The sequence below is a fragment of the Oncorhynchus mykiss genome, chromosome 18 (assembly GCF_013265735.2).
Source record: "Oncorhynchus mykiss isolate Arlee chromosome 18, USDA_OmykA_1.1, whole genome shotgun sequence".
NCBI classification, from domain to species: domain Eukaryota; kingdom Metazoa; phylum Chordata; class Actinopteri; order Salmoniformes; family Salmonidae; genus Oncorhynchus; species Oncorhynchus mykiss.
Window position 1 is genome coordinate 12,086,039 of NC_048582.1, and position 27,003 is coordinate 12,113,041.

The window sequence follows — 27,003 nt, forward strand, 5'->3', positions numbered from 1 at the left end:
GGCTTTTGGGAACTAGAGTCCTCTATTAATCTCTGTTTGACTTGTACTATGTGTTTCTGGCCTCTTGTGGCAGCCTCAATCAGTGATGACTTTTCATGATTGACTTTTCATTTCATGTAATACACAAACACTGTCCTCTGATATTGATGGAGGATATACACAAACACTGTCCTCTGATATTGATGGAGGATATACACAAACACTGTCCTCTGATATTGATGGAGGATATACACAAACACTGTCCTCTGATATTGATGGAGGATATACACAAACACTGTCCTCTGATATTGATGGAGGATATACACAAACACTGTCCTCTGATATTGATGGAGGATATACACAAACACTGTCCTCTGATATTGATGGAGGATATACACAAACACTGTCCTCTGATATTGATGGAGGATATACACAAACACTGTCCTCTGATATTGATGGAGGATATACACAAACACTGTCCTCTGATATTGATGGAGGATATACACAAACACTGTCCTCTGATATTGATGGAGGATATACACAAACACTGTCCTCTGATATTGATGGAGGATATACACTAACACTGTCCTCTGATATTGATGGAGGATATACACAAACACTGTCCTCTGATATTGATGGAGGAACACTGTCCTCTGCAATAACAGAGTTTTTCTTTGGAACCATCTTTATTAGAACAGTTCTAAAGTTCTAAAGTTCTAAAGGGGAAAGAGTCTATCCCAAACGCACTTTACGACTGTTGACGAAGTCCGACACCTTCACCATCCCATCACGCGCCTTCCTGAGAGACAGACAGACAGACAGTCAGAGATACACACATTTTGTGCGAAGTCAATTTTGTTTCTCACACCTGTGTCTCCTGGTACTTGAGAGCTTTTGTTTTCACTGTGTAGCTGCTGTGTAATTGTTGTGTAGTTGTTGTGTCTCTGTTAAGTTGTTGTGTAGTTGTTTTGCAGCTGTGTAGTTTTTTTGTTGCTGTGTTGTTGTGTAGTTGTATAGCTGTGTAGCTGTGTTGTTTTTCGTGTAGTTGTGTAACTGTTCAACTCACGCCTGAGCCTCCAAGTAGGTAATGGTTCGGTCTATCTGGGCCTGGGACACCTCTTTGTCCACCGCTGCCAGGTAGGAGTAAAGGAAGCGGAAGGTCTCGAAGGGGACGCAGGCGTCTGGGGGCTTACACGAGCTGTCTGAGTTCAGGATGTACAGCGCGTGGGTCATGGCGTTCTTGATCGTCTGCCAGAGAGAAGTCAGTGGTCACCAAGATAACGGGCCGAAAGGTCATTTGATAATGTCTGTATGTTATTAAGTGTGTGTGTGTGTGCAACATGCATGCATGAGTGTATGCTTGCATGCATGCACAACATCATATGTACCCCTCCCAGATAGCTGCAGCACAGGGCGAAGAATTTTATCCAGTCGAGTTGGTCTCCGAAGCAGCCCACTGTCATGATGTGTCTGAGAAGGTCGTCAGCCAATCCTAACGACCGCCACAGCTTGCTCACCTCCTTCTTACTGACTGTGCCATTCTTATGTAGCTGGGAAGGGGAAGGGGGGGAGAGAAGGGGGTAGGGAGACGGGGACAGAGAGAGAGGGTTCACGTTTATGTGTGTGTGTGTGTGCACACGCGTGAGTCATGTCTAGCTGTGGTGTGTTTGTGTGTGTGGCCCGGTACCTTTTCGTGCATTGTGGTGAGTACCTCAGGTGTGAGGTCCATGGTGTTGGGGGTTACCACTTTGTCTGGTGTCCTGTTCACAGGTAACGTCTTCCCCTGGACCAGAGCACTGAAGTACCTGTAGCAGACATGCATACCAGCACAATACTGGGTTTAATACAGCAGAGCAGGAATCCTGGTCTTGGAGGACTGTAGTGAATGTATGCAGGCATATTATCAACACAGTTCAGCTACAACTGACCTTAGATCAGTGGACTTTGTCCCCTATAGGCCCTGGTCAAAAGTAGTGCACTATGTAATGAATAGGGTTCCATTTGGGAAGCAGATGAGGTCAAGGGCCAACTTTCATCCTTCTCCTCTCAGAAGCTACAATACTAAACTGACCTTGGATCAGTGGCTAGGCATAACTTCAAGCTACTCACAGTGTGGCCCATTCCAGCAGGTCTTCAGGTTGTGTCCGGATGGCGTCCTTGGTGAACTGCTTCAGAATGCCGGGGAGCTCTGGAGGGATGACCACTGTTTTACCTGTGTGAGACATTCTAAACCCAGAATGGGAACCAGAGGCAACAAAAACACCTGTATGATGAAAAGAAAATGGTATTTTAACCTCATTCTTGCAATATCTGCCTGATGTTATAGGCCCAATGCAGTCATTTTTAAGTCAATATCAAATAAATGATTGTTAACAATGAAGTACCGTACTGTAATAGATTTATATTAAAATCAGCCGAAGGGTTTTTATTTATTTTAAATATTTTCTACATGTAGAATAATAGTGAAAACATAAAAACTATGAAATAACACATATGGAATCATGTAGTAACCAAAAAAATGTAAAACAAATCAAAATGTATTTTATATTTGAGAATCTTCAAATAGCCACCCTTTGCTTTGATAGCTTTGCACATTCTTGGCATTCTCTCAACCAGTTTCACCTGGAATGCTTTTCCAACAGTCTTGAAGGAGTTCACACATATGCTGAGCACTTGTTGGCTGCTTTTCCTTCACTCAGCGGTCCGACTTATCCCAAACCATCTCAATTTGTTTGAGGTCGGGGGATTGTGGAGGCCAGGTCATCTGATGCAGCACTCCATCACTCTCCTTCTTGGTAAAATAGCCCTTACACAGCCTGGAGGTGTGTTGGGTCATTGTCCTGTTGATAAACAAATGATAGTCCCACTAAGCCCAAACCAGATGGGATGGCGTATTGCTGCAGAATGCTGTGGTAGCCATGCTGGTTAAGTGTGTCACCACCAAAGCACCCTCACACTATAACACCTCCTCCTCCATGCTTTACGGTGGGAAATACACATGCAGAGATCATCCGTTCACCCACACAGCGTCTCACAAAGACACGGCGGTTGGAACCAAAAATCTCCAATTTGGACACCAGACTAAAGGACAAATTTCCACCAGTCTAATGTGCTCGTGTTTCTTGGCCCAAGCAAGTCTCTTATTATTGGTGTCCTTTACTAGTGGTTTCTTTGCAGCAGTCTCCTGTGAACAGTTGATGTTGAGATGTGTCTGTTACTTGAACTCTGTGAAGCATTTATTAGGACAGCAATTTCTGAGGCTGGTAACTCTAATAAACTCTGCAGCAGAGGTAACTCTGGGTCTTCCTTTCCTGTGGCAGTCCTCATGAGAGCCAATTTCATCATAGCGCTTGGTGGTTTTTGCGACTGCACTTGAAGAAACTTTCAAAGTTCTTGAAATATTCTGTATTGTCTGACCTACATGTCAAGAATGATGGACTGTCGTTTCTCTTTGCTTATTTGAACTGTTCTTGCCATAATATGGACTTGGTCTTTTACCAAATAGGGCTATCTTCTGTATACCACCCATACCATGTCACAACACAACTGGTTGGCTCAAATGCATTAAGAAGGAAAGAAATTCCACAAATTAACTTTAAGAAGGCACACCTGTTAATTGAAATGCATTCCAGGTGACGACCTCATGAAGCTGGTTGAGAGAATGCCAAGAGTGTGCAAAGCTGTAATCAGGGAAAAGGGTGGCTATTTGAATCTCAAATATAAAATATATTTTGATTTGTCAAATACTTTTTGGTTACTACATGATTCCATGTGTGTTATTTCATAGTTTAGATGTCTTCACTATTATTCTACAACGTAGAAAATGTTAAGAATAAAGAAAAACCCTTGAATGAGTCGGTGTTCTAAAAGTTTTGACTGGTAGTGTGGCTTTTTACCAAGAAAAAACATTTTAAAAGCAAGAATTCAGCTAGGAATGTCTGAGTGGGGAGGGTAACGCTGAATAGTGAGGTTTGGAACTCCCGCATGATGATGTCAACATGGAAAACCGAAACTCACGCCTATGCAAAACCACCTGATTAGAAGGTCCTATGTAGATTGTTATATTCAATAAGCAACTATCAGGAAATAACACTGATACAAAAAATCTCACTTTTACAGTGTTAGTTTCATCAGCTGTTGTACATGATTATATAAAATACAGGAAAACTGAATTTGGACTGCACTGGGACTTTTAAATGGCAGGCCTATAGCCCACTAATAACTGTGGATTCATTTATGAAAGCCATGTAAATCAATTAAATAATTCACCTGTAAAAGACGGTGCAGTTATCTGCGCTTGATCAGACGACGTAAACGCTGTGAAAGCGGGAAGAACAGTAGCAGGTGATGCGCCGGTTATTTTGTATCAGTTTGTGATTCCCGCGTAACAGACGGCAATTGTGACGTCACAGTGTGTGAGTCCTGGGTGTGTGTGAAATGAAAAATAACAAATGTCCGCACTGGGGCGACATTTCCTCATGTTTTATCATTTGCAGATCTCGACAGACATTTCTGGGACATTTTCGCAGTAGAATAGTAGTTGATCTATACGAGACGATAGTTTACCTTGAGTCATTCTACCCATAATCGAATAGTAGGGCTATATAACTTTCCTAAGATAAATTAGTTAAACTAAAAGTGATATCCGATATGCCAACATTCCCTTTTATCTTTTATATTTGACAGACATGAATCATCATGTACATCCATATTATAAAGCAGTGATAGATTTAATTAAAAAGGCAAAATGTAGAAGGGAAGGGAGAGATAGATGGGGCACGTGTGTGTGCGCCTGCTTGCTTGCATTTGTGTGAGTCACAGGAGGTTGGTGGCACCTTAGATGGGGAGGACGGGCTTGTGGTAATGGCTGGAGCTGAGTCAGTGGCGATTTTAGCATGTAAATCATGGTGGGGCAAAATCCCCAAACCAATTTTAGAGGCATACCAGCAAAGCCACTACACAACACTAAACAATGTATTAATTGCACAATAACGGTGACAAACAGAGCCCACAAACTGTTAGGGCCTACATAAAGCTGTCCTGACACGGAGCTTTGTTTTCAGCACCACGGAGTGAATCCTTACCACCGCTACACCTGGCTATCAGTGGAGCCTTGTCTGGCAGCGAAATAGTTCATTCAGCCCCATTTACTACCTTTTATCAAACATAGCTGATATGGCTGACTTGCTTAATCAAATGTGGTTTCTACTGACAACAGAGATGTAAAAACTATGGCATAAGGGAACGACAAACGGATAAGAGGCAATCCCTAATTTCGATAAAGACATTAATGAACGAGCTAGGACGGACGTAGTCAATATAACTATTTGTTCAACACTTTTGAAATGTACAGCGCCAGAATTCAGAACATGGGCCGTTCTTACAGTATTCTCCCTGTACACCAAGTCAGAACCAAAGGATAAATAGATGGGGCATATAAGCAGCAAATGAAAGCTCTTGCAATATTCAATAATTACATTTCTCTAAAACAGGCTATAGTCTACATGTGCAACACCAAGTCAGAACAGTAGGCAAAGTTATGAGGGGGAAAGGGACCAAATCATTAGGGTGAGACACATCGGCTACTAACAGCTTACGACACAACATACACTTAGTATTACTCTCTTAGGAAATCTGAAAAAAAAGGTTGAATCATGACGACGTCAGTGATCTTCATGTCGAAACTGTCACACCCTGATCTGTTTCACCTGTCTTGTGCTTGTCTCCACCCCCCTCCAGGTGTCGCACATCTTCCCCACTATCCCCTGTGTATTTATACCTGTGTTTTCTGTTTGTCTGTTGCCAGTTTGCCTTGTCCCATCAAGCCTACCAGCGGTTGGACTGCACTGCACTGGGACTTTTAAATGGCAGGCCTATAGCCCACTAATAACTGTGGATTAATTTATGAAAACCATGTAAATCAATTAAATAATTCACCTGTAAAAGACGGTGCAGTTCTCTGCGCTTGATCAGACGACGTAAACGCTGTGAAAGCGGGAAGAACAGTAGCAGGTGATGCGCCGGTTATTTTGTATCAGTTTGTGATTCCCGCGTAACAGACGGTAATTGAAAAAAAAGGTTGAATCATGACGACGTCAGTGATCTTCATGTCGAAACTGTCACACCCTGATCTGTTTCACCTGTCTTGTGCTTGTCTCCACCCCCCTCCAGGTGTCGCACATCTTCCCCACTATCCCCTGTGTATTTATACCTGTGTTTTCTGTTTGTCTGTTGCCAGTTTGCCTTGTCCCATCAAGCCTACCAGCGGTTTTCCCCTACTCCTGTTTTTCTCTCTTGTCCCTGTTTTCTAGTTTTCCCGGTTTTGACCATTCTACCGGCCCTGAGCCTGCCTGCCGTTCTGTACCTTTCGGACTCTGCTCTGGATTACTGACCTCTGCCTGCCCTGAGCCTGCCTGCTGTTCTGTACCTTTCAGACTCTGCTCTGAATTACTGACCTCTGCCTGCCCTGAGCCTGCCTGCTGTTCTGTACCTTTCAGACTCTGCTCTGAATTACTGACCTCTGCCTGCCCTGAGCCTGCCTGCCATTCTGTACCTTGTGACTCTGCTCTGGATTTACTGACCTCTGCCTGCCCTTGACTTGTCGTTTGCCTGCCCCGTTTTTTGTAATAAAGTTTTGTTACTTCGAACTGTCTGCATCTCGGTCTGATCTAGAAAGAGGCCGGAGTTCCCGACTTGGAATTCAGAGTTGGATGACCGTTCAAAGCGTATTTTCCCAGTCGGAGCTCGTTTTTTTCCAAGTTCCCAGTTGTCTTGAACTCACTGAAGTCTGAGATTTCCCAGTTCCAGTTGTTTTGAACACGGCTTAAGTCATGCTGGATTGACAGCATGGCCAATGTATTCAACCTTTTCTGGCCCAAGGCATGTGAATGTTTATCCATTTAAGCTTGGAAAAGAGACCCTTAAACCCAAACTTGGACCACACTCTCACTCCACTGAATAGCAGGCTAGTGATTGCTTTCCAACACTTACAGTTAGCCACTGATTCATTCCAAACCACTCATTGTTGAATTGGCTGATGAGCACCGATACATTTTATCTATCATTTCTCTTCATATGACAAGGATGGAAAAGGATTTGCCAGTAGATTGTCGACTTGATTCATGATGATGACTGCTTGTCCAGCTTGCTAGCTAAGATTTTGAAAGTATGTTGCCATGATCAGTCAAATCAAATCTACGATAGATATAACGTGATTTGACGTCATTTTATCTGTGGCCGGTAACCTTGAGCCTTCTTGGATGGGCACTTCTAATGTAAATCTATGGCAGCACCCAAGGGGCTTGAATTTTCGAGCTCTCCCCATAGATTTTGCAGTGACGTTGTCCCCATGAGTGATAGAACACTGAGCCAATCACGGCGCAACTACAGAACATTACCAACCCCTACACTCCATATTTTCGTTGGCTGCCCCACCACAACAGAAAGCACTGAGCTAGACTGAAACACCTGCATTTTGAGCTGCTTTACTCAAGAAAGCAAAACAGAGACCATGTTTGTATGCGGCTCTATAAAGTCAATGATTTAAAAAAAACTTATTTTAGCTAAACAGGTGGGGCTCTTCCCCACCTGCCCTAAAGGACCGGTTGCCACTGAGTGGTATGTTATCAAATACATCAAACACGTGGTTTCCAAGGTTTCCAGGTGTTTGATGCCATTCCATTAGCTCCATTCCAGCCATTATTATAAGCCGCCCCCCCCCTCTGCAGCCTCCAATGGTGTGTGTGTGTGTGTGTGTGTGTGTGTGTGTGTGTGTGTGTGTGTTTGTGTGTGTGTGGAGATGAGAGGGAGGTTTGGTCTGTTGTTGGGAGGCGATAACAGTAGGTTACACAACCACAGCGGGCGACACATTGATGCTGCGGGTGTCACGCTTAATTGAGTGATGTCACCGGGAACGGTGTTTTTTTCTAGTTAGGCGGTTACTGCTTTTATAAATAAGAGGAGGCTGGCTGGTGATGCAATAACCAAAGGGTAGCTTCTCTAGGCTATGCGATCAGCATCAAATATAGGCAGCTTGACCCCATTAAGATAGCCCCCTCTTCTCTAATCTGGGAAGAACAAAGCAAACCATGATGTTGCCATCGTCCTTGGTATGTGAAGACTGGTGGATGAATGACGGCATAGATCGAGCGCATTGATTTTATAGTGCCTGCCAGGGAATAAGGGAAAGCCCCTCCTACAGCACAGCGATGATGTTCTTCTTGAATCACTTCAGGCAACGTATGTAGTCTATACTACGGGCCTGCCTCGCCTCCGGTTGCACGCGCCGTGCATGGACAGGCTCGGGACTGTCGGTGCTCATGCAGTCAGCTGAGCCCGAGCCATCTGCACCGGGTGCGTTTCGGTATAACGCTATTGTTAGATTGGTCGGTAGGTCGGTTGTAGTTGGCTAGTAATGGAGCATGCTGCACGAGCTTTCGCCTCGGTATTCGGTAGGCCTACTAGTCAACTACTGAACAAAAGCGCGCAAGGCGATACGGTGGGTGGGATATGATGTGATGTGATGCCGCGCAGGATCACGGTGACAGTAGCGGAGGAACGGGAATGCGCGCGACTACGGACGAGAATCGCTGCTAGGATACAGAAGAGAACATGGGGACTGGGCCGCGCGATGACTGACTGACTTTCTCCCGGTAACGACCATCTCTGCATACCGAGGGGTTCAAAAAAGAAGAAAAAAAAAAGAACCGGCCAGCCTCTCGTTGAAGGCGTGGAGGATCTATCGGAGAGGATGAATCCCGGGGACCCTGCCCAAACCGGACCCGGTGAAGCCGGTCAGGACGTGTTGGCCAAAGCAGGTGGGCAGGCTGGGTGTTAACGGCATCCCGTGCCGAGATCGATAATGGGTGAAAAGGCTAAACCGGAGGGATTGGTCACAGCTGCCTGGCCCCGGGTATGGGTGGATGTAGCCTATCGTTACCGTGCAGGAATGTGCCTGTCCGTTACCGTGAGAAATAGCATTGGCAGAGCTGTATATTCAGTCCATTATAGAATTAGACTATTTCACCGCAGCGTGCATGGTCAGGGAGGACGAAGCATATACGTTGAGTTTTTGGTCAGTTTGTGTGATTGAGGATCCATCATGATCACTTGCTTTGGCGATGTAAACATGTTTCCCATGCCAATAAAGCCTATTTAATTTAATTGAGAGAGAGACAGAAAGAGAGAGGGAGAGAGAGAGAAAGAGGGAGTACAGTAGCAGCATTGCCTATATATGTTCTATGTAGCTTGCAGCATTTGATCCGCGGTGTTATAAAACGATATCAATACAGACACACCCACATAATCTATGTGAATTTTTATTTGACCGTATTCTGTCTCGCGTTGATCTTTATACAATCCACAAACGGCCGAGCACAGGCCCGAGGCTTTTCGCCGTGATGTTAAATCGTCAGCACTTCCATTCATCCTCTCTGTGTGTGTAGTAAGCATGTACAGCTGCTATAGGCCACTGTATCGGAGCAAACATGTTACCGCAGCTGTGTGTGGAGTAAGACACTAGCTACCGTTACACACACACACACACACACACACACACACACACACACACACACACACACACACACACACACACACACACACACACACACACACACACATACATGATGATTATGCATGACTATCAGACATGAAATAAGGTGTGTGTGTGTGTGTGTGTGCGCTCTCTCTAGTGAGCATGGATGGCAGAGGTCCCAACTGGTCCACAGGGCTGCATCTAGTCTAAACAGGGGTCCTCTCCTAGTTTCCTCTCCTTTATCTACACTGATCTGAAGACACTGGACAACACACTGTGGTGGATGCCTCATCCCCTTGATTGGCCAAAAGGAGAGGACTACAGCCTAGTGAGGAATATAAGGGCTATGTCTCAATACTCTTAAATTGTTTCCTCTTCATGCCTCTTTTCGTCCATGATATCTTCTCCTTCATCAGCACTGACCTGAAAAACACAGGATGGGTGAAAGCAACATTGTTTCACGTCAGATGGAGGAAAATAGATATTGAGAGGGAAAGGACTTAAGACTATTGAGATGCATCCCAGTAGGCTGTCTCATCCTAAGGGCTGGTAAGACATGGAGAGAAGGGAGGGAGAGGTTGTCACAGCGCGCCTGTGATCTACTTCCTGGCTGCTACTCGCTATCAGTGAAGGGTTCCTCTTAATTTCTCTTCATTCCTCCTCTTCCTCTCAACGCTTCTCCCCCTCTCCCTCCCCTCCCCTCCTCTCTCCCCCTCTTCCTCCTAAGGTTATCATTGGTCCCTGTGCTGGGAATATTCAAACACAGCGGTGTGTTAATGCCCTGTTTATGCTCAGGATTAGGTGTCTCTCCCACTGAGATGGATAAACCTGCCTCAGTACAGACAGACACACACACACACACACACTACATCAATAGACCGGCACAGAGGGGCCTACTCACCTTGGATACCAGGACTGCATCCCAAATGGCACCCCATTCCCTTTTATAGAGCACTGCCTTTGACCAGGGCCTATAGGGCTCTCATCAAAAGTAGTGCACTATATAGGGAATAGGGTGCCATTTGGGATTGCACTATATAGGGAATAGGGTGCCATTTGGGATGCAGGCCCAAATGATTTTTTTGGTGCATACTCCCCTTGCTCAGTCCTCTGTGCCTTTAGCATGCTAGTGTAATAATCATGCTGGTGATATTAATTCATGGTGAATGAGTGCCATTATGGCCCATTCCTAGATGACTGACACACACACACACACACACAGTTTATATACTGTATATTACATGACCAAAAGTATGTGGACACCTGCTCCTCGAAAATCTCATTCCAAAATCATGGGCATTAATATGTTGCTCCTACAGCCTCCACTCTTCTGGGAAGGGGTTCCACTGTGTTAGAACACTGCTATGGGGACTTGCTTCCATTCAACCACAAGAACATTATTGAGGTCGGGCACTGATGTTGGACGATTAGGCCTGGCTCGCAGTCGGAGTTCCAATTCATCCCTAAAGGTGTTCGATGGAGTTGAGGTCAGGTTTCTATCTAGGCCAGTCAAGTTCTTCCACACCAATCTCAACAAACCATTTCTGTATGGACCTCGCTTTGTGCCCGGGGGCATTGTCATGCTGAAACAGGAACGGGCCGTCCCCAATCTGTTGCCACAAAGTTGGAAGCACAGAATTGTCTAGAATATCAATGTATGCTGTCGCGTTAAGATTTCCCTTCACTGGAACTAAGGGGCCTAGCCTGAACTGTGAAAAACATCCCCAGAACATTATTCCTGACACTATGCATTTGGGCAGGTCGTGTTTTCCTGGCATTGCTTTCTACTTTTTAACCCAAAAACATGAGGCATGTTGCTTTTCCTGACTTGTCTACGAGAGGGAGGGGCTACAGGTTAGCAAAGAGTTAAGTTTTATTAGAAATGAAGAACAAGTGTGTAAGACCAGATACACAAACAGACAGGAGAGAGTACGAGGAGCCATGAAGAGAAGTGTCCAGATTCCGTACAGCAGAGCAAAAAAACCCAAAACAAACCAAAGAAATACTTGGCATTGAGCATGGTGATCTTAGGCTGGTGTGGGACTGTCCGCCATGAAACCCATTCATGAAGTTCCCGACAAACAGTTATTGTGCTGACGTTGCTTCCAGAGGTAGTTTGGAACTCGGTAGTGTTGCAACTGAGGACAGATGATTTTTACACACTTCAGCACTCTGCGGTCCCGTTCTCTGAGCTTGTGTGGCCGACCACTTTGCGGCTGAGCCGTTGTTGATCCTAGAAGTTTACACTTCACAATAACAGCACTGACAATTGACCGGGGCAGGTGGTATCCTATCACGGTGCCACGTTGAAAGTCACTGAGCTGTTCAGGAAGGCCATTCTACTGCCAATGTTTGTCTATGGAGATTGCATGGCGGTGTGCTACATTTTATACACCTGTCAGCAACGGGTGTGGCTGTATTAGCCAAATCCACTAATTAGAAGGTGTGTCCACATACTTTTGTATATACAGTGTATATAGAGCATTCAGAGCCTCTCTGTCTGGGCTACACTATGGTGGTGATGAATGCACTGCAGTGTTGTCTATAAACTGCTTAGGAATAGTGTGTGTGTGTGTGTCTGTGTGCTTTATTCTCAATCTCGTAGTGTAGTTGTAATCTGTGTTGCGGTGGTGCGCTGTCTGTGGCCTGGCCTGCTCTTTCGTGTGACCAGCCTGGTCTGTTTAGCCGTGTGTGTGTCAGATTCTCTGTCAGATACACAGAGTAGTAGTAATCCGCCTTCGGCTGCACACCGTCTGGCTGTCTGTCTGCGTGCGGTGTGTGTGTGGTTGTACAAGCAATGCTCTTTTAGTCTTGCAGGGTAAACATCTGGCAGCACGGTTACAGGGCCAGCGTGACTAAGCGTTAGCACCTGCCGTTTTCAGAGGGGAATAGAAAACATAGAAATGCAAAGATGAAGATATGAAACAGTCCTGTTAATCTTCCACTTTATCTGAAGATGTTAAATCCTGCCCTGTCTGCCTGTTATATGGAACTTATTGGTGTGTGTGATGTTTCCAGTCACCGGCTGGCAGCCGCAGGGAGTTATTAGTCTTGGTGTGTGTGTGTTTGCATGTGTACGTGTGTATGTATGTGTGTGTGCGTATCGATGTGTGTGATAAACAGCGCGTCGGTTGGTTTGGTACAATTCTTTTATTTCTACTTCCTGCCACTCCCTGGAGTTCTGTGTTACAGGAAGTTTGGAGTGCCACGCTTCCTGTCACATTGGTTTCCTCTTCCTGTCCTTCACTCCTTCATGTTCATTTCTTTGTGCTTCCTCTTTCCATCGTTTTCATGGGTGAATTCACAATCGATATGGAGAAGCCAAAACGTCTGTAACACACATGTACGCACAAAGGCGTGCACATACACACACACACACACACACACATAAACCTTTCAACAAACAACATTCAGCAAGCTATTTCCTCCATTCTGTCACAAAATGTTTCATCACAATGACATTCAATGACATTCTAATGTGGACTAGAATGTTATTGTCTTGGACACACACACACACACACACACACACACACACACACCTATATGCACACACACACACACACACAGACCTACATACACACACACAAACAACTACACACACATACATACACACACACACACATACACACACACACACACCTATATACACACACACACCTACACACACACACATGCACACACATACACACACAACTACACACACACATACACACCACACCTACACACACACACATGCACACACATACACACACAACTACACACACACATACACACCACACCTACACACACACACCTACTATACATACACACACACAACTACACACACACACACATGCATACACACACACGTGATGGTTTGCTTGCAGAGCAGATAAACAGTATACAGTGAGAGAATAACCTCTTAGTGACGTGGAGAGGTCAGCTAGACCCCTTGAGCTACATACTCTTCCCTCCCTCCCTCCCTCCCTCCCTCCCTCCCTCCCTCCCTCCCTCCCTCCCTCCCTCCCTCCCTCCCTCCAACGTTGCCCTTCATCCCTTTCTCTCTGTCATCCATTGCTACCCCTACCCTTTCCAAATACTGTACACACACACACAGCCTGAGGAAAGGCAGGTGAGAAGGTTTGTCCCTTCACTCTACTTCCTCTGGTACTGTATGGGAGACTGCAGAACCACACACACACACACACACACGCATGCACACACGCGTGCGCACACACACAGAAACACACACACGCGCACGCACACGCGCTCACACACACATACACACACGCACACATGCATGCACTCACGCACACGCACGCGCGCACACACACACACACACGCACGCACACGCGCACACACACACATACACAGACAGACGCACACAGACACACACAGACACACACGCACATGCACACAAGTGCTCCAGCTTACACTAACACAGACACATGTCCCCTCTGCAAACATCCCCCCTACCTCTGTCCCTGCCCTATGCCCCAGTGCCCCAGCTGTTCTAGTCAGGATTATACCCACATCAGATTACACTAACAGGCCTAAACACCAGATGGGTTTTGTCTGCTGTCTACATGCTGTCACAGCAACCTATACACACCACATACACACAATCACAACACACACACATTTATTTACAGTCATTTAATGTGATAGTGTCATGACAGCCTGCTGCTCAAACCCTAGTTATTTTTCTCCCTCTGTTTCCAGGGGAGATTGTTGTTGATGTGGCTGTTCATTTGTGATCGAGGAACTAAGTAGTGTTTACAGGGATATTTGAAATGTATCTGTCTATATCACCTTGTCTGCCCCTCCTCATTCTCTTTTCTCTCTGTCTCCCCCTCTCCTCCCTCTCTCTCTTCTCTCCCTCACCCCCTCCTCCCTCTCTCTCTTCTCTCCCTCTCCCCCTCCTCCCTCTCTCTCTTCTCTCTCTCTTCTCCCTCTCTCTCTTCTCTCCCTCTCCCCCTCCTCCCTCTCTCTCTTCTCTCCCTCACCCCCTCCTCCCTCTCTCTCTTCTCTCCCTCACCCCCTCCTCCCTCTCTCTCTTCTCTCCCTTTCCCCCTCCTCCCGCTCTCTCTTCTCTCCCTCTCCCCCTCCTCCCTCTCTCTCTTCTCTCCCTCACCCCCTCCTCCCTCTCTCTCTTCTCTCCCTCTCCTCCCTCTCTCTCTTCTCTCCCTCTCCCCCTCCTCCCTCTCTCTCTCTTCTCTCCCTCTCCCCCTCCTCCCTCTCTCTCTTCTCTCCCTCACCCCTCCTCCCTCTCTCTTCTCTCCCTCTCCTCCCTCTCTCTCTTCTCTCCCTCTCCCCCTCCTCCCTCTCTCTCTCTTCTCTCCCTCTCCGCCTCCTCCCTCTCTCTCTTCTCTCCCTCACCCCCTCCTCCCTCTCTCTCTTCTCTCCCTCTCCACCTCCTCCCTCTCTCTCTTCTCTCCCTCTCCTCCCTCTCTCTCTTCTCTCCCTCTCCCTCTCCCCCTCCTCCCTCTCTCACTTCTCTCCCTCACCCCCCCTCCCTCTCTCTCTTCTCTCCCTCACCCCTTCCTCCCTCTCTCTCTTCTCTCCCTCTCTTCCCTCTCTCTCTTCTCTCCCTCTCCCCCTCCTCCCTCTCTCTCTTCTCTCCCTCTCCCCCTCCTCCCTCTCGCTCTTCTCTAGGGGGTGCGCAGGGGGAGGGGGTGAGAGCGGTGGATGTGCTGACAGTTCTGAGGGAAAAAGTGGCCTTTGTTTCAGGTGAGTTGAGTACGGCCCTGTCCCATTTTGTTCCCTAGTCTCTTTTCCAAGCTCCCTCTATCCCCTTGCTCCATTTCGTTCCCTTGTTACGTTCCCTTGTCCCTTCACCTAACTCCTTACCCTTGTCCGACCAAGCCCCTCCCCTAGGCTGACACGGTATATGTCCTAGTTGAGTGTCTTGGTTCAACACCTCTCTGGTAAGGATGTGTTATGTTGCTTTTTGATGATGTCACTGTCCCAGGGGGGAGGGACAAGAGAGGCGGGCCCATCCTTACCTTCCCAGCGCGGACCAATCATGACCGAGTGAAACAGGAGGATCTAAGCAGACTGGTCACCTATCTGTCCACCATACCCAGGTAACATTCCTTCTATCACTTTATCTCTCTATGTGTCCACCATACCCAGGTAACACTCCTTCTATCACTTTATCTCTCTATCTGTCCATCATACCCAGGTAACACTCCTTCTATCACTTTATCTCTCTGTGTCCATCATACCCAGGTAACATTCCTTCTATCACTTTATCTCTCTATCTGTCCACCATACCCAGGTAACACTCCTTCTATCACTTTATCTCTCTATCTGTCCACCATACCCAGGTAACACTCCTTCTATCACTTTATCTTTCTATCTGTCATCATACCCAGGTAACACTCCTTCTATCACTTTATCTCTCTATATGTCCATCATACCCAGGTAACACTCCTTCTATCACTTTATCTCTCTATCTGTCCACCATACCCAGGTAACACTCCTTCTATCACTTTATCTCTCTATCTGTCCATCATACCCAGGTAACACTCCTTCTATCACTTTATCTCTCTATCTGTCCACCATACCCAGGTAACACTCCTTCTATCACTTTATCTCTCTATCTGTCCATCATACCCAGGTAACACTCCTTCTATCACTTTATCTCTCTATCTGTCCACCATACCCAGGTAACACTCCTTCTATCACTTTATCTCTCTATGTGTCCATCATACCCAGGTAACACTCCTTCTATCACTTTATCTCTCTATGTGTCCATCATACCCAGGTAACACTCCTTCTATCACTTTATCTCTCTATCTGTCCATCATACCCAGGTAACACTCCTTCTATCACTTTATCTCTCTATCTGTCCATCATACCCAGGTAACACTATCACTCAGTTATTCTACCTCTCCATCTCTATAACTCTATACCATCATCCCTGTATCACACTGTCAGTGTATTATCTCTATAGCATCATCCCTGTATCACACTGTCAGTGTATTATCTCTATAGCATCATCTCTGTGTCACACTGTCAGTGTATTATCTCTATACCATCATCCCTGTATCACACTGTCAGTGTATTATCTCTATAGCATCATCTCTGTGTCACACTGTCAGTGTATTATCTCTATAGCATCATCCCTGTATCACACTGTCAGTGTATTATCTCTATACCATCATCCCTGTATCACACTGTCAGTGTATTATCTCTATAGCATCATCCCTGTATCACACTGTCAGTGTATTATCTCTATAGCATCATCTCTGTGTCACACTGTCAGTGTATTATCTCTATAGCATCATCCCTGTATCACACTGTCAGTGTATTATCTCTATACCATCATCCCTGTATCACACTGTCAGTGTATTATCTCTATAGCATCATCCCTGTATCACACTGTCAGTGTATTATCTCTATAGCATCATCCCTGTATCACACTGTCAGTGTATTATCTCTATAGCATCATCCCTGTATCACACTGTCAGTGTATTATCTCTATAGCATCATCTCTGTATCACACCGTCAGTGTATTATCTCTATACCATCATCCCTGTATCACACCATCAGTGTATTATCTCTATAGCATCATCCCTGTATCACACTGTCAGTGTATTATCTCTATAGCATCATCCCTGTATCACACTGTCAGTGTATTATCTCTATAGCATCATCCCTGTATCACACTGCCAGTGTATTATCTCTATAGCATCATCCCTGTATCACACTGTCAGTGTATTATCTCTATAGCATCATCCCTGTATCACACCATCAGTGTATTATCTCTATAGCATCATCCCTGTATCACACTGTCAGTGTATGATCTCTATAGCATCATCCCTGTATCACACCGTCAGTGTATTATCTCTATAGCATCATCCCTGTATCACACCATCAGTGTATTATCTCTATAGCATCATCCCTGTATCACACCATCAGTGTATTATCTCTATAGCATCATCCCTGTATCACACTGTCAGTGTATTATATCTATACCATCATCCCTGTATCACACTGTCAGTGTATTATCTCTATAGCATCATCCCTGTATCACACTGTCAGTGTATTATCTCTATACCATCATCCCTGTATCACACCGTCAGTGTATTATCTCTATAGCATCATCTCTGTATCACACTGTCAGTGTATTATCTCTATAGCATCATCCCTGTATCACACCATCAGTGTATTATCTCTATAGCATCATCCCTGTATCACTCTGTCAGTGTATGATCTCTATAGCATCATCCCTGTATCACACCGTCAGTGTATTATCTCTATAGCATCATCCCTGTATCACACCATCAGTGTATTATCTCTATAGCATCGCTCTTCCTGACCCCCTCCATCTCCTCTCCCATCCTCTCTCTTCTCAGTGATGACGTGCGTGCCAGGGGCTTCACGGTGGTCGTAGACATGCGTGGTTCTAAGTGGGAGAGCGTCAAGCCGTTGCTACGGACACTCCAGGAGGGGTTCTCCGCCCACATTCACACGGCCCTCATCATCAAACCAGACACCTTCTGGCAGAAACACAAGACCAACCTGGGCAGCGCCAAACTCACCTTTGAGGTGTGTGTATGTGTGGAGTGCCTCTGTGTATTGTTCCTAACTATAATTTATCCATTTCTCTAATCTCTCTCTCTTTCTGTCTCAATCCTCGTGCCCCACCCCCTCTCTCTTCCCTCTCCCCTTGTCTTTTTCCCCATCTCCCTCCCTCTTTCACCTCTCACTCTCTTTCTCCCTCTCTCTTTCCCCCTCTTTTTCTCTCTCTTTCCTCTCTCCCTCTCTCTTTCCCCCTCTCTTTCTCTCTCTTTCCTCTCTCTCACTCTCTTTCCCCCTCTATCTCTCTCTTTCCCCCTCTCCCTCTCTGTTCCTCTCTCCCTCTCTTTTCCCCTCTCACTCTCTCTTTCCCCCTCTCCCTCTCTCTTTCCCCCTCTCCTCTCTCTTACCCCCTCTCCCTCTCTCTTTCCCCCTCTCCCTCTCTCTGTTCCTCTCTCTCTCTCTCTTTCCCCCTCTCCCTCTCGCTTTCCTTTCTCCCTCTCTTTCCTCTCTCCCTCTCTCTTTCCTCTCTCCTTCTCTCTTTCCCCTCTCCCTCCAGACCAGTCTAGTGTCGGTGGAGGGCCTGTCCAAGCTGGTGGACCCGTCCCAGCTGACCTCTGACCTGTGCGGTTCTTTGGAGTATGACCATGTGGAGTGGACAGAGCTACGGCTGGGCCTGGAAGAGTTCTCAGGGGCTGCTGGGCAACTGCTGGCCCAGCTAGAGCAGCTGGAGGCTGGGCTGACCCGCGTAGGCGAGCCCCAGGGCGTGGATGAGGCCCGCAAGTAAGACAGATGCAGATGTGTATGTGTGTGGCTGGTGCAGTAAGCTATGTTTTTGTGTGTGTGTGTTCAAGCTGTGTGTGTGCGTGTGTGTGTGTTTGACCAGGCTGCTAGAGGAGCATGGCCGACTACGTACCACCGTTGCCACGGCTCCCATCGATGCCATCGACCGTGAGGGGCGGAGCTTGCTCCAGCGCATGCGGCTTGGCCCTGCCCACAGCGGTGAAGCGCCTAGCGACGTGCCCAGCAGTAACCAAGGTTACGGAAGCTGGTTGTCGGGCGGGGCTGATTTTCAGAGTGTAGCTCCGAAGGTGGCCGCCCTGCTGGAGAGGCTGCAGACTGCCAGGACACACCTGCAGCAGAGCTGGACTGAACGGAAAGCACACCTAGACCAGACCTTACAGCTGCATCTATACGAACAGGACGCTGCCAAGGTGTGTGTTTATGGGTGGGGAAAGAGTGTGTGTGTGTGTGTGTGTGTGTGTGTGTGTGGGTGTATTTGTGTGTATGTGTGGGAGTCAGAGGGAGAGAGAAGAAGAGACAAAGGTATAAGTCTCCCTGTGGTGGTACAGTTTAGAGCCCGCTGGTAGTGACCATCTGTTGTCTGAATGAACAGCAGTGGTGGAGACAGCAGGTCGATTGGCAGACAACCCTCCCTTTTTCTCCCTCCCCCTCTCTTTCTCTCTCTCTCCCGTTCTCCATTATTCTGTACATGTCTAAATAGATGAAGTGTGTGTGTGTGTGTGTGTGTGTGTGTGTGTGTGTGTGTGTGTGTGTGTGTGTGTGTGTGTGTGTGTGTGTGTGTGTGTGTGTGCGTGCCTGTGCGTGCGTGCGTGTGGATGTGTAACCCTCTGTGTGTGTGTGTGTGTGTTGTAGATGTCCGAGTGGATAGCCCACAGTAAGGATCTGTTCCTGCAGAGTCAGACAGAGGTTGGCCTCAACCACCAGCATGCCCTGGAACTCCAGACCCAGCACCAGCACTTCACCATCAACTCTATGGTACAGACATTCTGTTACCCTTTATCATCAACTCTATGGTAACGACATTCTGTTACCCTTTATCATCAACTCTATGGTACAGACATTCTGTTACCCTTTATCATCAACTCTATGGTACAGACATTCTGTTACCCTTTATCATCAACTCTATGGTACAGACATTCTGTTACCCCTTATCATCAACTCTATGGTACAGACATTCTGTTACCCTTTATCATCAACTCTATGGTACAGATATTCTGTTACCCTTTATCATCAACTCTATGGTACAGACATTCTGTTACCCTTTATCATCAACTCTATGGTACAGACATTCTGTTACCCTTTATCATCAACTCTATGGTACAGATATTCTGTTACCCTTTATCATCAACTCTATGGTACAGACATTCTGTTACCCTTTATCATCAACTCTATGGTACAGACATTCTGTTACCCTTTATCATCAACTCTATGGTACAGACATTCTGTTACCCTTTATCATCAACTCTATGGTACAGACATTCTGTTACCCTTTACCAGAGGTGGGACCGAGTCATTGTTTTACAAGTCACAATTAAGTCTCAAGTCTTAGCACTCAAGTCCCAAGTCAAGACAGGCAAGTATCAAGTCAAATCTCAAATCCTAAACTTTGAGTTTCGAGTCCTAAACAAGTCATAATGTGTTCTTCAACAAATGTAATACCATTTCATATTTTTAACAAGAGTAATAGTTAGTATATTACATTTACACAAATCATGAATGCTTTTAAAAATAGCTCTATATTTATTACTTTCCAAATAAACGTTATATTTCCATGGAAATACTTGGGTAGCCATGAGGAATACCCCCCCCCCCAATAGTGATCGACTATCGAGGATCGCTATGGGTCGCAATCGGGCAATGTAGGCTTGTACACAATCACCCAACCTTAACACACACATACACTGTACACACACACACTCTCTCTCTGTGTAGTTACAGTAGGCTAACGTATGTCAATGGTTTTAGGAACAGCAGTAACATCAGGCAGGCTTTAGGCTACCAACTGCCTGGCCAGACCACGTTCCCGCACTGACTGACTGTGTGGAGGCTCAATGATTTAACGTTACGTTAGCCTACATGCTACACTAGTAAAGTTATATATAGCTGTCGGCTATATTAGCCACGACAGACCGTTCTTTGTGCAGTGTCAAATGTCGAACAAAGTTTTGTTGCCTCCGTCTGTAATTTTCTTCCCGCATGTTTTGCAAGTTGCAATCTGTTTGTTGTTGATACAGCGTCGTCTTTATATCCGAAAATAATACTTTTGGGTATCATCTTTCCAAGGGCTCTGTCTGAGTTCACCCGCCTGAGTTCCTCTGTACTGCCACGCTCAACTGTTTCTCAGCTGGCACAACTTGATTGGCTGCTGTCTGATTCAAACTGTAATCTGTTAAATGAAGAGTTGATGCGCTACAGACTTTTTTAAAAGCATAATGTTTTATATTTGGGCTTGGGATGCTTGGGGAGGCTTGGGGATGCTTGGGGATGCTTGGGGAGGCTTGGGGAAGCTTGGGGAGGGTTGGGGAGGCTTGGGGAGGGTTGGGGAGGATTGGGGAGGCTTGGGGAGGCTTGGGGAGGGTTGGGGAGGATTGGGGAGGGTTGGGGATGCTTGCGGAGGTTTGGGGAGGATTGGGGAGGGTTGGGGAGGATTGGGGATGCTTGGGGAGACTTGGGGAGGCTTGGGGATGCTTGGGGAGGGTTGGGGATGCTTGGGGAGGGTTGGGGAGGATTGGGGAGGCTTGGGGAGGGTTGGGGAGGGTATCAAGTCAGGTCAAGTCATAAGGCTCAAGTCCAAGTTAAGTCACGAGTCATTGGTGTTAAAGTCAAAGTCGAGTTGCAAGTCATCATATTTGTGACTCGAGTCCACATCACTGTGAACTCTATGGTACAGACACCCTATCACACATCACTGTGAACTCTATGGTACAGACTCCCTATCACACATCACTGTGAACTCTATGGTACAGACACCCTATCACACATCACTGTGAACTCTATGGTACAGACACCCTATCACACATCACTGTGAACTCTATGGTACAGACACCCTATCACACATCACTGTGAACTCTATGGTACAGACACCCTATCACACATCACTGTGAACTCTATGGTACAGACACCCTATCACACATCACTGTGAACTCTATGGTACAGACACCCTATCACACATCACTGTGAACTCTATGGTACAGACACCCTATCACACATCACTGTGAACTCTATGGTACAGACACCCTATCACACATCACTGTGAACTCTATGGTACAGACACCCTATCACACATCACTGTGAACTCTATGGTACAGACACCCTATCACACATCACTGTGAACTCTATGGTACAGACACCCTATCACACATCACTGTGAACTCTATGGTACAGACACCCTATCACACATCACTGTGAACTCTATGGTACAGACACCCTATCACACATCACTGTGAACTCTATGGTACAGACACCCTATCACACATCACTGTGAACTCTATGGTACAGACACCCTATCACACATCACTGTGAACTCTATGGTACAGACACCCTATCACACATCACTGTGAACTCTATGGTACAGACACCCTATCACACATCACTGTGAACTCTATGGTACAGACACCCTATCACACATCACTGTGAACTCTATGGTACAGACTCCCTATCACACATCACTGTGAACTCTATGGTACAGACACCCTATCACACATCACTGTGAACTCTATGGTACAGACACCCTATCACACATCACTGTGAACTCTATGGTACAGACACCCTATCACACATCACTGTGAACTCTATGGTACAGACTCCCTATCACACATCACTGTGAACTCTATGGTACAGACTCCCTATCACACATCACTGTGAACTCTATGGTACAGACACCCTATCACACATCACTGTGAACTCTATGGTACAGACACCCTATCACACATCACTGTGAACTCTATGGTACAGACTCCCTATCACACATCACTGTGAACTCTATGGTACAGACTCCCTATCACACATCACTGTGAACTCTATGGTACAGACACCCTATCACACATCACTGTGAACTCTATGGTACAGACACCCTATCACACATCACTGTGAACTCTATGGTACAGACACCCTATCACACATCACTGTGAACTCTATGGTACAGACACCCTATCACACATCACTGTGAACTCTATGGTACTGACTCCCTATCACACATCACTGTGAACTCTATGGTACTGACACCCTATCACACATCACTGTGAACTCTATGGTACAGACACCCTATCACACATCACTGTGAACTCTATGGTACTGACACCCTATCACACATCACTGTGAACTCTATGGTACAGACACCCTATCACACATCACTGTGAACTCTATGGTACAGACACCCTATCACACATCACTGTGAACTCTATGGTACAGACACCCTATCACACATCACTGTGAACTCTATGGTACAGACACCCTATCACACATCACTGTGAACTCTATGGTACAGACACCCTATCACACATCACTGTGAACTCTATGGTACAGACTCCCTATCACACATCACTGTGAACTCTATGGTACAGACTCCCTATCACACATCACTGTGAACTCTATGGTACAGACTCCCTATCACACATCACTGTGAACTCTATGGTACAGACACCCTATCACACATCACTGTGAACTCTATGGTACAGACACCCTATCACACATCACTGTGAACTCTATGGTACAGACACCCCATCACACATCACTGTGAACTCTATGGTACAGACTCCCTATCACACATCACTGTGAACTCTATGGTACAGACACCCTATCACACATCACTGTGAACTCTATGGTACAGACACCCTATCACACATCACTGTGAACTCTATGGTACAGACACCCTATCACACATCACTGTGAACTCTATGGTACAGACACCCTATCACACATCACTGTGAACTCTATGGTACAGACACCCTATCACACATCACTGTGAACTCTATGGTACAGACACCCTATCACACATCACTGTGAACTCTATGGTACAGACACCCTATCACACATCACTGTGAACTCTATGGTACAGACACCCTATCACACATCACTGTGAACTCTATGGTACAGACTCCCTATCACACATCACTGTGAACTCTATGGTACAGACACCCTATCACACATCACTGTGAACTCTATGGTACAGACACCCTATCACACATCACTGTGAACTCTATGGTACAGACACCCCATCACACATCACTGTGAACTCTATGGTACAGACACCCTATCACACATCACTGTGAACTCTATGGTACAGACTCCCTATCACACATCACTGTGAACTCTATGGTACAGACTCCCTATCACACATCACTGTGAACTCTATGGTACAGACACCCTATCACACATCACTGTGAACTCTATGGTACAGACACCCTATCACACATCACTGTGAACTCTATGGTACAGACTCCCTATCACACATCACTGTGAACTCTATGGTACAGACTCCCTATCACACATCACTGTGAACTCTATGGTACAGACACCCTATCACACATCACTGTGAACTCTATGGTACAGACACCCTATCACACATCACTGTGAACTCTATGGTACAGACACCCTATCACACATCACTGTGAACTCTATGGTACAGACACCCTATCACACATCACTGTGAACTCTATGGTACAGACACCCTATCACACATCACTGTGAACTCTATGGTACAGACACCCTATCACACATCACTGTGAACTCTATGGTACAGACACCCTATCACACATCACTGTGAACTCTATGGTACAGACACCCTATCACACATCACTGTGAACTCTATGGTACAGACACCCTATCACACATCACTGTGAACTCTATGGTACAGACACCCTATCACACATCACTGTGAACTCTATGGTACAGACACCCTATCACACATCACTGTGAACTCTATGGTACAGACACCCTATCACACATCACTGTGAACTCTATGGTACAGACACCCTATCACACATCACTGTGAACTCTATGGTACAGACACCCTATCACACATCACTGTGAACTCTATGGTACATACACCCTATCACACATCACTGTGAACTCTATGGTACAGACACCCTATCACACATCACTGTGAACTCTATGGTACAGACTCCCTATCACACATCACTGTGAACTCTATGGTACAGACACCCTATCACACATCACTGTGAACTCTATGGTACAGACTCCCTATCACACATCACTGTGAACTCTATGGTACAGACTCCCTATCACACATCACTGTGAACTCTATGGTACAGACACCCTATCACACATCACTGTGAACTCTATGGTACAGACTCCCTATCACACATCACTGTGAACTCTATGGTACAGACACCCTATCACACATCACTGTGAACTCTATGGTACAGACACCCTATCACACATCACTGTGAACTCTATGGTACAGACACCCTATCACACATCACTGTGAACTCTATGGTACAGACTCCCTATCACACATCACTGTGAACTCTATGGTACAGACACCCTATCACACATCACTGTGAACTCTATGGTACAGACACCCTATCACACATCACTGTGAACTCTATGGTACAGACACCCTATCACACATCACTGTGAACTCTATGGTACAGACTCCCTATCACACATCACTGTGAACTCTATGGTACAGACTCCCTATCACACATCACTGTGAACTCTATGGTACAGACACCCTATCACACATCACTGTGAACTCTATGGTACAGACACCCTATCACACATCACTGTGAACTCTATGGTACAGACACCCTATCACACATCACTGTGAACTCTATGGTACAGACACCCTATCACACATCACTGTGAACTCTATGGTACAGACACCCTATCACACATCACTGTGAACTCTATGGTACAGACACCCTATCACACATCACTGTGAACTCTATGGTACAGACACCCTATCACACATCACTGTGAACTCTATGGTACAGACACCCTATCACACATCACTGTGAACTCTATGGTACTGACACCCTATCACACATCACTGTGAACTCTATGGTACAGACACCCTATCACACATCACTGTGAACTCTATGGTACAGACACCCTATCACACATCACTGTGAACTCTATGGTACAGACACCCTATCACACATCACTGTGAACTCTATGGTACAGACACCCTATCACACATCACTGTGAACTCTATGGTACAGACACCCTATCACACATCACTGTGAACTCTATGGTACAGACACCCTATCACACATCACTGTGAACTCTATGGTACAGACACCCTATCACACATCACTGTGAACTCTACAGTCCAGACATTCTATTAATTACATGACATTTTGAACTCTACAGTCCAGACATTCTATTAATTACATGACACCTTGAACTCTACAGTCCAGACATTCTATTAATTACATGACATTTTGAACTCTACAGTCCAGACATTCTATTAATTACTTGACACCTTGAACTCTACAGTCCAGACATTCTATTAATTACATGACATTTTGAACTCTACAGTCCAGACATTCTATTAATTACATGACATTTTGAACTCTACAGTCCAGACATTCTATTAATTACTTGACACCTTGAACTCTACAGTCCAGACATTCTATTAATTACATGACATTTTGAACTCTACAGTCCAGACATTCTATTAATTACATGACATTTTGAACTCTACAGTCCAGACATTCTATTAATTACATGACATTTTGAACTCTACAGTCCAGACATTCTATTAATTACATGACATTTTGAACTCTACAGTCCAGACATTCTATTAATTACATGACACCTTGAACTCTACAGTCCAGACATTCTATTAATTACATGACACCTTGAACTCTACAGTCCAGACATTCTATTAATTACATGACATTTTGAACTCTACAGTCCAGACATTCTATTAATTACATGACATTTTGAACTCTACAGTCCAGACATTCTATTAATTACATGACACCTTGAACTCTACAGTCCAGACATTCTATTAATTACATGACATTTTGAACTCTACAGTCCAGACATTCTATTAATTACATGACATTTTGAACTCTACAGTCCAGACATTCTATTAATTACATGACATTTTGAACTCTACAGTCCAGACATTCTATTAATTACATGACATTTTGAACTCTACAGTCCAGACATTCTATTAATTACATGACATTTTGAACTCTACAGTCCAGACA

General features: G+C 45.6%; 2 protein-coding genes across 4 annotated transcripts in view; one reads left to right on the plus strand and one right to left on the minus strand.

The window, feature by feature from the left end:
* Positions 1 to 69: 69 nt before the first annotated feature.
* LOC110539058 (ropporin-1) lies at positions 70 to 6,107 on the minus strand. 3 transcript variants are annotated; one of them, XM_036951876.1, is made up of 6 exons: positions 5,917 to 6,107; positions 2,089 to 2,242; positions 1,691 to 1,784; positions 1,368 to 1,529; positions 1,046 to 1,227; positions 70 to 778 (listed from the first exon to the last, which is right to left on the minus strand). In XM_036951876.1, the coding sequence occupies exons 2-6, from the start codon at positions 2,202 to 2,204 to the stop codon at positions 712 to 714; spliced, it is 621 nt and encodes a 206-aa protein (XP_036807771.1). In that variant the 5' UTR covers positions 2,205 to 2,242; positions 5,917 to 6,107; the 3' UTR covers positions 70 to 711. The 3 variants fall into 3 exon arrangements, with proteins under 3 accessions (XP_036807771.1, XP_036807770.1, XP_036807769.1); XM_036951875.1 differs by having other exon boundaries at positions 689 to 778; positions 1,667 to 1,784; positions 2,089 to 2,205; positions 5,917 to 6,100; XM_036951874.1 differs by having other exon boundaries at positions 689 to 778; positions 1,667 to 1,784; positions 5,917 to 6,098.
* A 1,756-nt stretch (positions 6,108 to 7,863) lies between these two features.
* Positions 7,864 to 27,003, plus strand: part of LOC110527243 (kalirin) — a 67,371-nt gene continuing 48,231 nt past the window's right edge. Inside the window, exons 1-7 of the mRNA XM_036951878.1 lie at positions 7,864 to 8,795; positions 15,146 to 15,220; positions 15,462 to 15,576; positions 17,854 to 18,046; positions 18,576 to 18,799; positions 18,903 to 19,230; positions 19,673 to 19,795. Coding sequence (XP_036807773.1) covers positions 8,729 to 8,795; positions 15,146 to 15,220; positions 15,462 to 15,576; positions 17,854 to 18,046; positions 18,576 to 18,799; positions 18,903 to 19,230; positions 19,673 to 19,795 — 1,125 coding nt within the window. The 5' untranslated portion in view covers positions 7,864 to 8,728. The remainder of the gene's footprint in view (positions 8,796 to 15,145; positions 15,221 to 15,461; positions 15,577 to 17,853; positions 18,047 to 18,575; positions 18,800 to 18,902; positions 19,231 to 19,672; positions 19,796 to 27,003) is intronic.

Coding starts and splice junctions, on each gene's coding strand:
- LOC110539058 (XM_036951875.1), bottom strand. CDS start 2,204: ATGTCTCACACAGGTAAAACAGTGGTCATCCCTCCAGAGCTCCCCGGC. Junction 1,785..2,088: donor CTGCTGGAATGGGCCACACT/GTGAGTAGCTTG, acceptor TGTCTGCTACAG/GTACTTCAGTGCTCTGGTCC. Junction 779..1,045: donor ACCTACTTGGAGGCTCAGGC/GTGAGTTGAACA, acceptor TCTGTCTCTCAG/GAAGGCGCGTGATGGGATGG.